This window comes from Eublepharis macularius, chromosome 19 (assembly GCF_028583425.1).
Source record: "Eublepharis macularius isolate TG4126 chromosome 19, MPM_Emac_v1.0, whole genome shotgun sequence".
Lineage (NCBI taxonomy): Eukaryota > Metazoa > Chordata > Lepidosauria > Squamata > Eublepharidae > Eublepharis > Eublepharis macularius.
The window spans coordinates 16,290,154-16,308,235 of record NC_072808.1 but is presented as its reverse complement, the minus strand read 5'-3'; the positions used below and the strand labels follow the sequence as shown (position 1 = coordinate 16,308,235).

Sequence of the window (18,082 nt, the reverse complement as noted above, 5' to 3'; positions counted from 1 at the left end):
GCGGGTGGAAAATCCTGGTCGGGGCATGCGCAGTGCAGCTTTTAAAAGATTGCCCATCCCTTTCATTGATATTGCAGAAGGCAGAATCTGGATACGGGGCTGCAGCAGGGCCTCTTTGATGGTGGTTTTTATGAATTGCGGTTTTTAAATTAATTGTATATGTAATGCAACTTGGGGGTGGGATTGCTGGTTAATATTTGTACTTGGCTTTGAGTCTTGCTGGAAAAGCAACGTTAGGTTTTAGGATTAAACACTTGACACCCTCCCCTTCAAACCCCTAGTTACAATGCTCTGCCTTTAATTAGGTCCTCGAGTGCTATAAAGCATTCACCAAGCATTTGACCTGCCCAGCATTCATTAACAGAATGAATCTTCAGTGTAAAACGGTGTTGCTGGTGGGGTGTTCAGGTTTGCCACTTGGAGAAACAGAGTTGGTTGCTGTAACATGAGGCTGACCTGCACCAAATACGATGCTACAAAAAGCTTTAACTGCTTCTGTCAACATATTAAGCCTCTGCCAGTGCATTTTTCGCCAGGCCTTGGCAGCACCAAAAGGGAAAGACAGACATTCTAGAGAATAGTACTGAAGCCCCGACTCTGCTGTTAATGGGAGTCTTCTGTTTAAGAGGAAGTTGCAGATGAGATGTGCTGGGGACAGACCAGATCTCTGAGCCACATTGTAGGGTATGTGCATAAAGAAAAGAACAAGTCCCATTGGACGAACAGATGTCATAGATTATCCTTCGTTCCACATCCAGTTGCTTAAGGATTCAGACTAGGGTTGCCAGCTCTGGGTTATGAAATTCCTGGAAATTTTGAGGGTGGAGCTTGGGAAGGGGAGGACCTCGGCAGGGTATAATACCAGAGTCCACCACCCAAAGCAGCCATTTCCTGTAGGGGAACCGATTTGTTGCCGGGCAGATCAGTTGTAATTCCAGATCTCCAGCCACCAGGAGGTTGGCAACCCTGATTCAGACTCAAGGACGATACGCATTTTGATTTTGCATAGTTCCTCAGACTGGATGGTTGAAGACTCTCAGGAGCTTTCTGTTCTGTTCCAACGCTCAACTTACAAGCATCAACTCATTGCAGCCCTTTTCTCTCTCACTAACATCAGCCTACCCATCCGTTACTCCCCAAGCCAAGATTTTACACTGAAAGTGATTTGAGTGGCACAATTGCTGGAGCAGAAGAAACACACAGGAACCAAATATGCCTACGTTAAATTGGCTTTGCTGGATATTAGGAAGGTAAAGATGGGTAAAACATATCCCCCTTAGTTATTCTGCATGTTGCACCAAATTACAATCATTTCAATCAAATAAAATAGGAAGAAAACGAGGGTGTTTATTTCGTTTACAGCACAATTTACAAAAAAAAAAAAGTCTCCTTAAATAAAACCAATGGAAGCTGGTTTGTGTGGTAGCCTGGCTCTGCCAAGGTTGTCTCCCCAGCCGCTGAGAAGAGTGTCCTCGCATGCATGAATCTCACACCGGGGGGAGGGGGGGTCAGCACAAAGACACAACTTCCAAACAAGCAGCTCCCCTTTCAAAAAGACGCATCAACCATCCCAGTGCTGACCTCTCCAGTTCAGGATCCGGAAGGACCTGGAAACTTTAAAGGCATTCTGTCGGGATGGCCCATCGAGCTCGGTTTCGCTCAGGACCCTAAAAGGATTCTAGGACACTTTGCCACGTTAACTTGCTTCAAGATCTTCTCCTGCAGACCTGCCTTCATGATTCTCGCCGGCAACTGATGCGCACCGCTCTGGAAAATGCAGGTTCAAAATATATGCTCTCTGTTCCCCGCCCAGTAAATATCCAAAGCAACTAGCGTTTTGCTAGAAGCAAGGTGTCTGTGGTATTAGCCTCCATCCCATGACCGTCAGGCAAATCACAGCTGCCGTTGTCTACAGGACATTTTAAAAATCTAGAGCGGAGAAGACGCCCCACGGTGGCAACTGAGCCAAATCCAGCTTCGGGCTCGGGTAGGGCCAGCCTATCTTCTGCTGCTCTAGAGCAAGCCAGTGGCCACTTGCCACAGTTTGCCTTTGCTCCAGATGACGTTTGTTACGTAGGTTCTCGCTCTAGAATCTTGGCAGGTCCTCCACGTTCTACAAACCCCAGCAACAGCTTAGAAAAGCAAGAGCCTGCGCATGTTACCGGGCAGGACTCCTTGCACCCAGAGCCTACTCAAATTGCAACTCAAGAGCTGTGCGAGGATCATTCTAGGCATTTTGCCCTGGGGAGGAGGCCACCGTGTCCTCGAGGGTGCTCAGGTTTTCCAATACTGTAAGAGATGAGTTATGGGAGGGCTCTGTCCTTGACCATCTTGGGGGGGGTTTGGTGCAGATGTTGTGCATAACGGAGGGCCAGCAACCTTCAGTCGTCCTCCAAGCCACCCACATAGTGGCAAACGGCATCATACTCTAAGGTCAACAGCGTGTCCTCGTCCCTCTGTAGCTGCACCAGTGCACAGCTTTGGTCCTTGTTTCGACGCAGAATGCGGCCCACCTGAAGGGAGGGGAAGAAAAGAAAGAGAAGTTCAATACGCTCCTCTGAGACTGCAGGGTTTTTTGGGTGGGGGTACAAAGGTAAAGATGCAAGCACCGAGTGCAAGCACCGAGTCATTACTGACCCATGGGGGGACGTTGCATCACGACGTTTTCTTGGCAGACTTTTTACAGGGTGGTTTGCCATTGCCTTCCCCAGTCATCTACCCCCAGGAAACTGGGTACTCATTTTACAGACAGTGGAAGAATGGACGGCTGAGTTAATCTTGAGCCGTCTACCTGAACCTGGCTTCCGCCAGGATCGAACTCAGGTCATGAGCAGAGCTTGGGCTGCAGTACTGCAGCTTACCACTCTGCGCCACGGGAGCAACTTTTAAAATGTTGCTCTTTCTGTACATTTTCATAACACAGGAAAAAGTCGTTCTCAGCCCCATCTACCCCCCCCCCTTTATATTTTCACATTCCAAGTTTGTTAATTTCATCTTTGCCTCCGGGAAGGTTCTGTCAATTTCGCCTCCCCTATGGGGGAGGCGAAGATGTTGGTGTTGAAGTCTGGCAAGTCTTATAATGTGTAAGCAGCGAAAAAAACTGCTCTGCACGTGCTCAGAAACCCTCATTTTATATATGGTTAGGCTCTGGGACGGAACCTCGCCTGAGCAAAGCATTACCCAGACAGAAAACCAAGCATGCTGAGAAGTGAGGGAAAGCTGTATGCTGCCTCACCCCAAGCAACATGAGCTTCCACGCGCTGCACATCTTCCTGCTCCGACACCTGCGTTATTAGTTTTCCCTATCCCTGAAAAACCATGTGTTCCTCTCTGTACTGTTCCAGCAGCAAGCTGACTATATTAATCAATATGTACCAGGCTAGAATGTATGCCTATAGTTTTAAGAGAAGTGCATCTTGGGAGTTGTAGTGCCTTACCCCACAGGTTCAGTTCCTGGGGCATTCAAAGCCCACTAAAACTTGTTAAGGCCATTTCCATTTTTGTTCATTCACACCTCAACAGGGAGAGGAGCAAGTCATCTCTCTTTTTTCACCACATTCACTGGGTCTACAAAGCTTCATCAAGTGCCTTTATGCATGAAAGATGCACTCTCTCCTTTCGTTATTTAGAAGAATTGTGAGTAGAGAGTCCTTACATGTATGAAGAAGTTAAATAAAACCATTTAAGTTTGTAACCAGTGCGTGTGCGTTGACACTTGACGACAAAGGGTTGGGATTCCCTCCTTGCGTCGGAATACCCTCTTCATCCCGAATCTGCACGTGCTTTGAAAGCAAAAGCTGCACTCCAGAGATAAAGTAGTGTGCAGAACATCAGAGGAGACTTTGGGGGGGGGGGAAGTAGCTCTTTTTGTTCTCTTTGCAGCAGTCATATTCATTTAGCTCTCGGTCCATTCTATGTATCTTGATCTCCCATCAACCAACCTACTCAACCCTTGCTGTGTCTCACCTGGCCAGCCTGCTCGCCCAGCACCACCATCACCCAGTCTGACTCTCCCCGAGGAATCACAGTCTCCAGCATGGACTCCTGGATGCCTGCAGGGGAGAAAAGGGGAACAGCTCAACCACACACTGAGGTCAGAGAAGGTAAACAGCTTCATTTAGGCAAGGCGCGACCCAGTTCCTCCAGCTAGCTGCAAACTGTATACAATTACGACTGTGTACAATTACAGGACCCAATGGCATCAACCACACTATCTCTGGCTCTCACAGCTGCTCATCCGCCAACGTGAAACATGCCCTCATGTGCCAACAATGTCCACCTGCTCTGTACATTGGACAAACCAGCCAACCTCTGCGCAAAAGAATAAACGGGCACGGATCTGACATTAAAAATGGCAACAGCAAGAAACCAGTGGGAGAACACTTCAATCTACCAGGACATTCCATCAAGGACTTAAAGGTCACTGTAGTTCAACAGAAGCCTTTCAAAAACAGAATCCAGGGGGAAGCTGCTGACTTGGAACTCGTAAGTAAATTTGACTCAGTCAGGCTCGGATTGAATAGGGACTATGGATGGTTATCTCATTATCAGGAGCTACTGATTGCATCTATTCCCCCCTCCCCTCTCCACTTATATATCTGACCAGTTTCTTCTTGCCCTCCATGCATCTGACGAAGAGAGCTGTGATTCTCGAAAGCTTATGCTACAGTAAAGTTGGTTAGTCTTAAAGGTGCTCCTGGACTCTTTTCTGTATTGGGTGATTCCCTTTTTGACAGCCTACCCCCCAACCTCCACTGAAGCAGCATGGAGGGATCTCTTAACCCTTTTATAAGAGGGCCCCTGTGTGCAGACTGCGCCTCAAAAGGGGCTCAGTATATCATTCTAGCCGTAGATGTAGAGGAAAGATCAGAAAAATTTAGGCAGGGCCTGGGAAGACTCCAAAATGGCGCTCGGCTTCCAAAAGCAGGAGGATTAACGTCTTACTATGAAGCCGATTTACATTTACTGGGTTGGATCCAGTTATCAGGTAGTAGAAGATGCAAAAGGGCTGTAGCTGTTCCCCGCATTCTCCTCCCTCTAGCAGTCCCACTCAACCCTGGGAAAGCAGGGTGGAACTCAGTGGGTTGCCCTCGGAGAAAATGGTCACATGGCTGGTGGCCCCGCCTCCCCTCTGTCTGGAGATCAGGGGGCGGAGCCACCAGCCATGTGACCATTTTCAAGAGGTTCCGTTCCACCACGTTCCCGCTGAAAAAAAAGCCCTGCTTCTGCCCAAGACTGACTGGATCCAACATGTACTTTTATCAGACCCAATTTTTTAAAGGCCCCTTTACAAATAATAATTTTTTAAATATAAATTCGAGACCAAATCTAGAATGCTTATTAAAAATAAGGCCCCCAAAGCTTTGCTCGGCTCCATCTGATCATCCAAAGCTTTACTTATACACCTTTGAGACCATTTTGGCTGTAGAATGGCTCTGTAATTAGAAATTAAAAAGAAAATATCGAACAACAACCTTTCCTCCGTGTGTAAGTTCTGATACTGCTGTCAGTTTCTCAAATTAGCAGTTTTAGCAAGATGCAAAACCTAAAAATTCAACGGCCAGTCACTGAACTGGTCAAAAGGCAGGTTAACTGAGCAAAAGCAGTTGGAAAAATATTTCGCATTATTAACATTGTACAAAAACAGCCACCTTTTTTAAAAAAGCAAGCTTCATTGTGCTTTCTAAAGTCGTATTTACTCCGGTAAGAGAACCTTGCGGTGCAATCCTAAACAGAGTTACTCCAGTCTAAGCCCATTGATTTCAACTCTGTTTAGGACTGCACTGTTGGTTTCCTAGATGCTGCACGAACCCAGTTCTGATTTGCCCGAGGGGCTTGACAAACCAGGCCTTCAGTTTCTCGCAGCAGATGCCCTTGAAACTGGAGACGTTTCTGCTCTAACCAGCTCCGCCTTGCAGAGGGAGACCTCCAACCCCAGCCCACAAAGACAACCTTCTGACATAAATGAGCGAGGACAGCCTCGCAGTCCAAGGGTAGCCCAAGGGGAGGAAGCAGCACGCTTACCGTCCAGAATCCGGCCCTCTTCTGTCCGGCAGACACAAGTATCTGGCTTCAGGACATCTTCGATGACCATCTGGGGGGAAAACAGGAAAAACAGGATTTTAGGACATTTTGCAGCAGAACAGGATCCGATCTGTCAGAGTCTATGCATAGGCAAGCCTTAGTTCACCTCATTGAATCAGTCCCTCGTGTGACTTGCAATGTATGACCTTCTACAGACCTTCAGTTTTCAGCTGCGGAACTGTGCCTTATTTTAAAAAGCCTTCCAGCCCCGAAGTTTTCCCCTTCGGTGCCTTTTCTCCCACGGCTGGCGTAGGGCCTGATGTTTAAGTGCTGCCAGTAGCACAGAGAACAAAGACCCAAATAATCTCCAAGGCCTCTTTTACACACTGCAGCAATCACACATGCTTGGAAGGAAACTGCTCTGCAGGGTGAGCCATTTGCGCAAGTCCCAGGGTAGTTTCGGTAACGGTGTCAAGCCATCACCCACGCAAGCTACCATGGCCCGTGTCAAGTTGACCTAAATTATGTGATTGCGGGGCTGTGTGCAGCAGAGCTCTTCAGTCCATGGCGAACAGATTAAGTTATCAAAACTAAAGAAACGCATGCAGTCAGCCCCAACAGACATTATTTAATTGTAGAACTGGTCCTTTCTCGATCCTTTGTTACTGTTGATTCCCTCTCCACCAGCTGAGAACTGCTGCCTAAATTTGTCATATCCATTGCCATTTTGGGCCCAATTTCGGCCCTGAATGGCCAGGATTGGGTCCCAAACAGCTAGGATAGGTGATGTCGGGGTGTGGCATATGCAAATCAGTTACGCTAATGACACACTTCTGGTGCTGTCAGGGGGCGTGGCATAGGCTAATGAGTCATGCTAATGAGTTCCTCCAGCTCTTTTTCTACGAAATGACCCCTGGTCATATCTGACAACAGGAGTGCCGATTCTTGAAATAATAATAACATTCAATTTATATACCACCCTTCAGGACAACTTAATGCCCACTCACAGCAGTTTACAAAGTATGTTATTATTATCCCCACAACAATCACCCTGTGAAGTGGGTGGGGCTGAGAGAGCTCCAGAGAGCTGTGACTAGCCCAAGGTTACCCAGCTGGCTTCAAGCAGAGGAGTGGGGAATCAAACCCGGCTCTCCAGATTAGAGACCCACGCTCTTAACCACTATACCAAACTGGCTCTCACATACTCTGGAAACCTTGTGGATCTTTTAAGGTGCTACCGGACTCACGTTTTGTTCTAAATTTTTAAGGGTGCTGTTCTGCATGTGTGACTCTAAAGTGTCATAAGAGTACTACAATTAAGCAATTATTAATTCACAGTTAAAGATACTCATCTCAAGGTGATATTTACTGGTACCAAGCCCTGAATTAGTTCCCGGTAAAAGAGGAAACTGCGCAAGTTCAACTGAAAGACAGTCTTTCTTGATATGCACCCAGGCACCAGTTACGTTCCTCTGACCAGGGCCGGCGCACCCATTGAGGCCAGGTGGGCGGTGGCCTCAGGCGCGGGGTGCTGGAGGGAGCGCCGGAGGAGGCACGGGGGGCGGGAGCGCGCGCCACAAAGCAGCAGCCTCCTATCCCTCCCGCCCCGCGCCGCCGTCGCCGCCAGCACAGGCCCCCAGCTGGGCGCAGCTGCCGCGGGCAGGCATCTGCAGCGGCACAGGCAACCGAGCGGGAGAGCTCGGAGGCCGCCAGCTGCAGCGATCGGGCCACCGCCAGCGAGTGTGTTCCTGTTATTGGGGGGGGGGGGGTGCCCAGCCGGCCAGCTGGCCGCGAGCGCCGCAAACCCTTGCGCCGCCCCTGCCTCTGACCAGTTATTGTGTTCCGTGACATTCCCCCCCTCTCCATTCTCCTCTGCTCAAGCCTTCTTGGTGACAGTACTGTGGTTGTAGATTGTCTGCTGAAAAAGGCAAGGAGGCCTCCCGCACTGCATTGCTGATTATTCGAGAGATGTAAGGCACGGGGTCTTCCAAGAGTGGCCCCAACCCCCCCGCCCCGGGCCAAGATTACAACTGGGCCCCTTTTCACGTTCAGAGTACTGCACATTCAGAGGTTCGCAGTTACCATCCTCCATCAACATCTTAAGTGGCCCCTACCCCAAAAAACCTTTGGTAGCCCTAGCGATGCTGTGTTATTTGGCGACAGTTTTGAGAAGGCGGGATAGAGAATCAAAGCAACTGGTATACGGTAAGAACAAAAGCGGAGTCCAGAAGCACTCATCCCCAGGATATAAGTTTTCACGAGTCAAAGCTCATTCTGTGGTTTTAGTAAGAACGATGATCCATTAGCTCTTATATCCGAGTCAGAAAGTATGAGGGGTGAGACAAAGAAGGGCCAAATCTAAGGTAAGTTTCTTAGGGTAGATTAAGTGGTAGGTTACTGATAGCTAGACTTTTAATATAGGTTTTTCAGAAATGCTGTTGGGTTGTTTTGTGACCTGGATGGTCCAGGTAGATCTTGTCACTGTCAAATTTTGTAAACCAAGCAGGGTTGACTCCATTCAATATTTGCATGGGACGGCCTGGGTTGCTACATAGAGGCAGGCAATGGCAAACCACCTCTGAACATCTCTTGCCTGGAAAACCCTATGGGGTTTCCATAACTGCGACTTGACTGCACACTCATGAGCATGCAAACACAAATTGAACAGCTCTGTGACCTGGCTCAAGCCCTTAGTGCAGGGGTCGGGGAAGGCACAATGCAAACGTTTAAAAATATGTACTTTTGTATTGTAGTATTTGCCCCCCTTGTACAGCTTATCCACAAAGCGGACTCGCAGATCTCGCCGCAGCCAGTGGGGCCCTTTGGATGACGAATGGCTGCCGACGCCCGTCTTGCTCTGCTTTCCCAAGCATTCGTCTCTGTGGACAAAAGACATGTGGAAGGTAAAGAATGGGTGGAGCACAGTCTTACTGCGAATGCTTTGCTGCAGAAGCGAACAGTTGGTCAGTATCCAGCTCAGGAAATAGACAGTACGCACGGCAAGCTGCTGTAGCACAGTGGTTAAGTGGTTCAGCTACAAATCAGCACTCTGCTGGTTTGAATCCCACCACTGCCTTGAGCTCAGTAGGTGGCCTTGGGTCAGCTACTCCTCTCAGCCCCAGCTGTATTGTGGGGATAATAATAACGCTAACTTGTTCACCGCTCTGAGTGAGGTACTAATCTGTCTAGAAGAGCAGTATATAAGCACAGTTGTTGTTGTTGTTGTTGTTATTTGCAGCCCAGAGATACAATGGAATGTCATTTCAAACCAACGGAAGGTTTGCTCTGTCCCATCCCACTGATCCTTCCCCTCCACAGTGTTAATGCTGCTGTCATTCAAAATACCCTGTTTTCCCACACAACTAGACTCCGCACAACGGCTAGTGGGGATCTCATACAGAGACATTTTAGAGCTTGCTCCGGCCTTGATCATGCCACCATTACAGAAGCTGTTGGTTCAAATCTTGCCTAGCAAGCACCTGCCTGGCTTTGGACTCTTCCCCCTCCTTTCTCCCCACTGAGATACTACCTTTCAGTCTCTGCTGGATGCTTCCTCTTTTTGGTTCTCTCCTCCTTTCTGTCTGGCGCAGCCTGCGCGGCCCTGCTCTCCGAGTCATATTTGGTCCCATTCCTTTCTTCTTCCTCCTTCTCTTTGTGGGCCTTGCTGAGGCGGCCTATAGCGGGAGAAGCCGAAAGAAAACCCATGGAATCACGAAGTTCTCGGATAGCTGGGAAGGAAGGAGAGACAGCAAGAAGGAAAGAGAGAGCCAGAACTCACTGAGGTCTTTGGCAAACTTGTCGTATTCCTTCTGGGTGACCGGGCGAACTCCGTGCTGGCTCACAGTCACTATCTTGCCACCAATGGCCAGCTTCACCATGACACGAGCGTTATCTGCATCTGTGCCTTCGATCTGTGAACGAGAAGGAACATGGCACAGCAATGATAATAAGTATGGATATAACTGAGGTGGCTATATTTCTGCAATGCGCTATTAAACTGCGCTCCGATAAGATATAAAGAGCTATTCTGATGGTATATTTATTTGTATCCCTAATGCAGTCTGTATATCATGCTTCACTATGTCTTTTTACGCGAATAAAGGACTGATTAATTGATTGACTGATAATAAGTACGTGAAGGGGCATGAAAAGTCATGGGGATCCAGCACCCCATGGGCACAGAAGCTGATTCCTAGGGTAGCGGTAACTGTGTGAGTGAACAACCGCACAGTTTGGGGATCACCCCTTCCTCCTCCTTCTGTTAGTACAGTTCTGATGACACAGGAAGCAGAAGTTGCCAACCTTTTCTTTGATAAGAACTACTCAGGGCAATGAAAACTGTACTGAGCTACTTCCTCCCTGCCTGCCTGCCACGCTACCACATTTTGCTCTGGACTGGGAAGAGTGCCAGATACGAAGCTATCAACCAAGCAGCACAGAGAAAAATTCTGACCTAAACCTTTTTAAATAATAGCCTAGAGCAAATTTTTTCCTGGGTCTTCTAAGCGAAGCACAAGCTAATTTTTCAGCAGCCGACAAAGCCAGTTTGGTTAAGAGCAGCAGGACTCTAATCTGGAGAGGCAGGTTTCATTCCTCGCTCCTCCGCTTGAAGCCAAATCTCTCAGAGCTCTCTCAGCCCCACCCACCTCACAGGGTGTTTATTGAACAACATAGTTTGCAAACCGTTCTGAGTGGGTGTTAAGTCATCCTGAAGGGTGGTATATAAATCAAATGTTGTTGTTGTTATTCCTGTTAGGGACCCCTGCTTACCTTTCCATAGAGCTCCTTGTGGGGCCCGGTCTCAATGAAAACGGCACCTCCCGTCACCAATCCCAATGGCTCATCCTTGTTCTTTGACTGTTCCTCGCCCGGCTTTGGGGGTCGCCGGGGTCCGGAAGGCAGCAAATCCTGGGCAGCTGAGCGGTCAGCTCCAAGGCCCAGACCCTTGGGCCGAAGTTGAGTCTCTCGTGGCTTCACATCCCTAATTTGGTGAAAGGTGAGAAGAGCAAGAAATGGGACCAAAGAAAGCCTCCCCCTGCATTGTCCAGTTTCTGGAAGCACAAGCCCTGTGTTTTAGCAGGCAGAATAAGCTCTTGCTCAAATCTCAGCCGTGGAAAGAATTGTTCACACCCATATATTGATACAAGCAAAAAAGCTCAAAGGAGCTAACAAAAAACCCATACCAAACATTACCCCTCTCAAGAGTTGTATATGCTAAGCCAAAATAGAGAATCTGCTTGCCCAACCACAGGCATTTTGAAATTGTTATTGAAGTCAATTGCCCAGAAAACTGGTCAAGCTGCTTTTCCATTTAGAAGCGGCTCAGCTGTGCTGCCAAGAGACCACTGCGATAAACACTTTTAAACCAGTCTGAGCCTCATCCATGGCAATTTTGATTCTGTTCTGCTGAACACAATGTATTTTGCTATAGCTCAATATCACTTTGCTAGTGTCATAACTATTCTTTCTCAGGCTTTCACAGGTGTTTATCTGTTGGACTGTAACAGCTTCCAGTGTTTATGCCCTTGTGCTCATTCCCAGACAGTGCTGTCTTGCTTCCTAGTAACTCAATGTGATATCACAAATATGTGAAACGTTCTCACACCAAGAGAGTGCCAAAGTGTTGTTTATGGTTGGTGGGGGGGGGAGTAAACTAGAATGTTAAAAGAGAAGTTTCTCCCACGTGATGTCATTCCTATCAACTTCTACTCTTGCTGCTTAGATATCTACCTTACTTCTAAGTAGTCCTATATATGGAAAAGATCTGATTTCTGAATAAAAGCCATTTGACCAAGAACCTGTGTCTTGACGCAATGGTCCGGGGATCTATCTGCTGTATCCTGTCATCTATAGTCTGACATCCAGCTGCGTGCAGGTGTTGCCCAGGTATGTGAGGGTTGTCAAGGACTAAAGCCATATTCAGCATGGCACTGAGTCACTCCAACCCGATGGAGCTGTAAATATAAATCTTACAGTGCTCACATAGAAGCCAGTGAAACTGGGCTCTTTAGCAGGCCTGCCCTAAGGATCAGCTCCCAAGGGTCAGTCCCAGCAACACCGGACTCCTTGCCCCTCCGAGTCACTTCGGGTACCAAGGGATTCTATTGGCAATACCTCTCCGGCCAAGCCGATGGGTTACAGAGATTTGAGCTCCACAGATCCTTTGTACGTTCAGTTCCTCCGCTGCAAACTGGTAGCCTTCAGGTTCTCCCAGACCTCGGGCTCACTTTTAACCCTACCCCATAACAGTGAACCTGTTGTGAAATATTTTGAGACCTGGAATATTCCAACTTTCCCTTTGCTCTTGGGTGAGAAGCAGCCTCCAGAAGACCTTAAAGGTTCTTCTGGGAGAACTCCACTCTTCAATTCCCCTGAGTCTCTGGAGGATATGTGAAGCAGTCAAAACCCTTCAACGTGTCCTTTGCCAGTCAGAAATTGAAGACTTCCTGTCCTATCAGTGGGGGGACTGCTGGGATTTAAATCCAGGTCTCCAGACACATACATCAGCCATAAGTAATCTCTAAATCTCCATCCCTCCCCCCGAGAGTATTAAGTACCACCTTCTAAGACTATCAGGATATGGTCAAACAGTTAACAAAAACAGAAAAAGCGCAGATAATAAAGCCAGATCAGCTGAAACCAATATCTCAACTTCAATAATGCTTGAACTCGGGGGTCTATAACCTTTTATAATTAAAGAGGCAAACTACAGCAAAATTCAGAGCAGCGGATCAACACAGCCCATTTGTAGAACTGAAACTTTACAACTCAATGTTATGGATAACTGCCATGTGGATTCATAATCCATAAAGTTTTCACAGGCCAAACTCTGGCTGTTGCGGGTTCTTCATGGGATTTCACAACAAGTAATCAACGCACACAGGAGCACCAACTGTGATGATTCAAATGCCGTAATATAAATCCACGCATAGTTCACACTTGGATTACTGGGAACGATTCTCTCATTTCCCTTTCTGTAAAGCACCTCTAAGAATCCGGTTAGTCCCACAAAGCCGGCCACTCCCTTCACATACTGGTTATTCCAGCATGCCAGCTACCCCTCCAATACACCTTAACTTAAAAGATTTTTTTGAAAACGCCATACTTGGTTCTGTACTGAGCCACAGATGCAGATTCACGTTCAACTGTAAGTTCCTACAGGCACAGATCGGACTGCTTATGAATGCATACAACAGGATTGGCAGGCCACCACTCACAGCCCCAGGAACTCTGAGATGTGGTATAGGATGGACAAGTCATCGGCTGAGGCTGTGAACTTCCCATAGAGTTTTGGGGATATTCCAGAGCATTGGATGATGTGCATCAAGTCCAAGTTTTTCCGTGGACGTGGTGTTGATACATCACACCATGTCAATTCTGCCTCCCCCAATACAGTTCTCCTGTCAGCCCAAATTAGCAGGGAAGTGCCTGCTCGAACTGGGCAAACGACAAAGCTCGCACACAACAGTGCCAGTACATAGATACATAGGTAAAAGCACTGCCTCCTGGAGACACTCACTGCTTGAAGGTACTCCCGATGCCTTCACCTGCCTTCCAGCCCATGCCCTTCAGCATGGCAACACCGTAGGCTTCCACTGGCACCTCTTCGTAATCTGCCTCCGTTGACTAGCAAGGAGAGGGTAAGAGTAAAAAGGAGGGGTGGGGAGAGGACAGGCATTAAACTCTCATGGCCAGGAGTTGGGAAGATAATTCTCCACGATGCACTATTACTCTTACCGATTCTGGACGGAGAGCAACGTCCACTTTCTCTCCGTCCTCAAAGCCACCAGGGACACGATTCTGCATGAGGAGGGGGATAGCAAATGCAGGGTCGACCTTGGAGCCGCTCTCCCATTGCTCCTGCGACTTCTTGGATTCTGAATATGAAGAAAAGTTGAATATGACGTTTAAAGCAGACTGGAAATGGATATGAACCTATTAAATCAAATTAGGCTGTATTCGGAACATCGGGAAATTTTCCAATCAAATTCTCTCCAGATACACCAGGCTAACAAAATACTCTACATCCTACAATAGCCCTGCAGAGAAGATTAGCATATCAAGCACCAATACATTTGCAAAAGAACCTCCTCAGGATACAGTGAACCCTCCCTCTATTAGCATTCCACACCCTGGGAAATTCTTACAGGATGACTCAGCCCAAACCCACCTTCCTGAGTAGATATAAATTACCTGCCAACATCATCTCCACACAGTGACACTGAGAGATCTCTGTCTTTTGGTACTACACCTCTGAAGATGCCAGTTACAGCTGCTGGCGAAACGTCAGGAACTACAATGCCAAGAACATGGCTATACAGCCCGAAAAATCCACAACAACCATCGTTCTCCAGCCTTGAAAGCTGACAATATATCTCTCCAGATAGTCTATGTTGCTGCCTGCAGCCTTCTGGCAACTTCTTAATAAATTACCATCAAGACAAATGAACCAAGAAAAGCTTCCTGCCCCTTATTTATTTGTTTGTTTAATCAATCAATCAATCAATCAACCAACCAATCAATCAATCGTTAATGTAGCAGCACTTTTCGAGAAGATCCACCACCCGGTGCTCTCCACAGATGTTTAACAGAAGGCTGGGTGGAAGATACATCTGGTAGGGAGGGCACATTTTCCTCTATTTGTCTGGCGGGGAGGCCTTAGACAGCGTCACCCGTATGCCTGGCAGAACAGCTCCGTCTTACAGGCCCGGCGGAAAGATAGCAGATCCAGCCAGGCCCTAGTCTCTTGAGACAGAGTGTTCCACCTTGGCCTTTGAAGTGAAGAAGCTGGAATTCTAAAGAAAAGATAGACTGGGCTATGCTTACCCTCGATAAGCTCTCTGACTGCTTGGGCCTCCACTCCATCACTTTCATTGAGATTCTGGACGGATGCTGAGTCTGCTGACTTATTCCATTGGTTTTTCCGAATCAGGGGGATCACAAGCTCTTTGGGCTGTGGGGCTGGCCGAACACTGCAAAGGAAGAGAAGGCACATGTCAGGTTAAAAACTGCAGGCATGGCTCATCTGATGGTAACATACACAACACAAGCTACGTCCCCTCACGGAACTGCTGTGGCCGTCATCACATGGTAGGCTGCAGAATTCTGCGCGTTCAGACATTCTGAGTATCACAAACACATGCTGGTTTTGAAGCAGGGAAGATGTTTCCTGAAACGTTTGAAATCCAACCAATAAACCAGGGAAGCAATTTGCCTAGACTGCACCTCTGTAGAGACTGGCCAGACCTTTGCTGGAAAGAGGGTGTTGTGTGTAGAGGAGGAGAGAAAACTGAAGACACATGGGTCAAATGAAGGTAGGTGGACTGGTGGGTGGGAAGGAGAGAAGGATGCAGGGCCCGCATCAGCAGCCGCCATGCCACTACGGTAGGCTTCCTATTTCCCCACTGGGGGAAAGACATGCAGCAAGCCAACAGCAAGCCAAACTGGGGGAAAGACATGCAGCAAGCCAACACGATGACATCACTCCGTGTGCCTGGAAGTGATGTCAGTGCATCATTGGTGGACATGAGGGATGCTCTGGTATTCAGACAAAATTCTATGGTTAAACCATAAAGTTCTGCCTTAATACTAGGACATTCTAGAGACACACTGAGATTATTTCCGGATGCATGCATCCCCATGACACCGTAAGCACCCCACCCCCACCCCCACTGATTGCCAGGCGGACATAGCAACCAGAGTTGCCAAAATCCAGATGATGGTTGGAGATCTCCCAGAATTACAGCTGGCTGCGTTGGAAGGTGAACTCTACGGCATTGTAACTGCCAAGGTGTCTCCCTGTACTCTACAGGCTCCACCCTAAAAATCTCTTAAGAATTTCCAAATTTGCAGCTGGCAACCCTACCCTAATGTTGCCAGGAAACAAGATCAGAAAAAGGCCTCAGCCTCAACGCTCTGTGGGCCACTGGTCTGACCCAGCAGGGCTCTTTCTTATGTTCTTATAAGCTTTCATGAGCCAGATCTCATTTCCTCAGATGCTTGCAAAGTACATCCACAGCAAATACTTAAAAGTTCCTTACGCTTGTAACTGTTAAGTATAAATACATACCTACTATGAATATGACCCAGGATAACCCCGGTGAGCCTGTTCTTGTCAGATCTCAGTAGCTACGCAGGGTCAGCCTTGGTTAGTAATTGGATGGGAGACAGCCAACAAAGACCAGGGTTGCAGAGGCAGGCAATGGCAACAGTCTAAGCTCTGTTAGTCGTTTGCCATAAAACCCCCGCCAGGGGTCGCTATACATCAGCTATGATTTGATGGCACTCTCCACCACCCCAAGAATCACTCAAGATTTATTTATAAAATGCTTTTCTCCCAACCGAGACCGAAAGCAACTTACAACACACTCTTTTCCTCTCCTCCAATTTATCCTCACAACAACAACCTTGTGAAGTGGGTTAGGCGGAGAGTGCGGGACTGGTCCCAAGTTGCCTAGCCAGATTCCAAGCGGAGAGAGCACTTGAACCCAGTCAGATTCTTGCACTAACCACTACACCAGAGTAGGGGGAGGAGGCTGAGTCCTTCCACTCAGTCTTGAGCAATTTGGCTTCTCACCATGATTCAAGACAGATTAAAGAATCCCACTGGCCTGGAGGGCCTGATCTTGTCAAATCTCAGAAGCTAAGCAGGTTTGGCTTTGGTTAGCAATTGGACAGGAGACCTCCAACAAAGACCAGGGTTGCAGAGGCAGGCAATGGCAAACCACCTCTGTTAGTCTCTTGCCATGAAAACGCCACCAGGGTTCGCCATAAGTCAACTGTAACTTGAGGGCACTTTCTTTTTTTAAAAAAAAATTATTAAGACTTTTATTTAAAGACAAGAAAATAGAATAAAGTAAGTGTATAGTATAGAAGTTATGCAGATTCTAAATTAAACAATAATTTGAAAGTTATACATCTTATGCAACCAATAAGTATATAAGCAACACAGTTATAAAAGTCTTGGGAATAAAACAAACAGTACATTTAAGTTTCTTTAAGCTAATAAACTAATTATTACATATTTGGCTTCCCTGAGCCTATATACATAACATTTCTCCTCTCTTCTTCCCTCCCTCCCTCCAAGCTACTGTATCAATTCGTTTAGCATAAATAATCAAAGAAACCCCTCCATTTTTTTCCAGAAGTCAGTTATCAGCCTATTTTGTAAGCAGGTAGTCAGTTTTGCCATTGAAGCATATTCACGAACCTCCACCACTACCACACTATGGATAAACACTCCAGTGCCTCTGTTGAAGTGAGCTCTGACTCACGACCGCTTATGCTGGAATAAGTTCTTGCCAGACTTTCATTTAACACGCTACCGCAGATTAATGCACTGGGGTTGCCAGGTCCAGGTTGGGAAATTCCTGGAGATTTGGGGAGTGGAGCCTGGAAAGGGTCTTGTGTGGAGGGTCCTCAATGTGGTATAATGCCACAGAGTCCGCCCTCCAAAGCAGCTATCCTCTCCAGGGGAGATGATCTTTCTCACCTGGAGATAAGTTATCAATCCGGGAGATCTCCAGCCACCACCTGGAGACTGGCAACTCTAGCTGCCACTTTAAGCGCATGCGCGACACCCCCTACGTACCTTTGTAGCTCCCGCCCCTCAACGGCGCGAAGGAAATCGAGTTCTTGTTTCTCTTCCCCATCCGCTTTCCCCGTCACGGCGAGAAGCCGCCTCCGCCCTGTGGTCCGAGTGAAGCTGAAGGAGACCGGGGCAACCGAAGTACCCGCAGCCGCCTTCTTCTCCGCTCCCTCCGTTCCGTCTGCCACAGCCTCCGCCATTTTCTTCATAGGGGTTTACATCCGTATTTCACTCGACATCCGGATATGCCGTTCAGTGGTATGCTGGGAAATGCAGTGCTGAAGCCCTTCTATCCTGGTTGGGATCAGTACACTGAAGAATGCGAAAGGACTACAACTCCCAAAGAGCAGCACGGAACGAGCCGTGCGTTGTCCGAAAAACCATCTATGCCGTTCAGTGGTATGCTGGGAAATGCAGTTCTAAAGCCCTTCTATCCAAGTTGGAATCTGTACACCGAAGAACACAAAAGGA

General features: G+C 47.7%; 1 protein-coding gene across 1 annotated transcript; it reads right to left on the bottom strand.

The window, feature by feature from the left end:
• Positions 1–1,327: 1,327 nt before the first annotated feature.
• Positions 1,328–17,811, bottom strand: GPKOW (G-patch domain and KOW motifs). The gene is made up of 11 exons (XM_055003666.1): positions 17,615–17,811; positions 14,851–14,996; positions 13,762–13,901; positions 13,544–13,650; positions 10,795–11,005; positions 9,803–9,935; positions 9,554–9,698; positions 8,765–8,903; positions 6,025–6,094; positions 3,967–4,052; positions 1,328–2,513 (listed from the first exon to the last, which is right to left on the bottom strand). Exons 1-11 carry the CDS (start codon positions 17,809–17,811, stop codon positions 2,382–2,384), a joined length of 1,506 nt encoding a protein of 501 aa, XP_054859641.1. The 3' UTR covers positions 1,328–2,381.
• Positions 17,812–18,082: the final 271 nt, after the last annotated feature.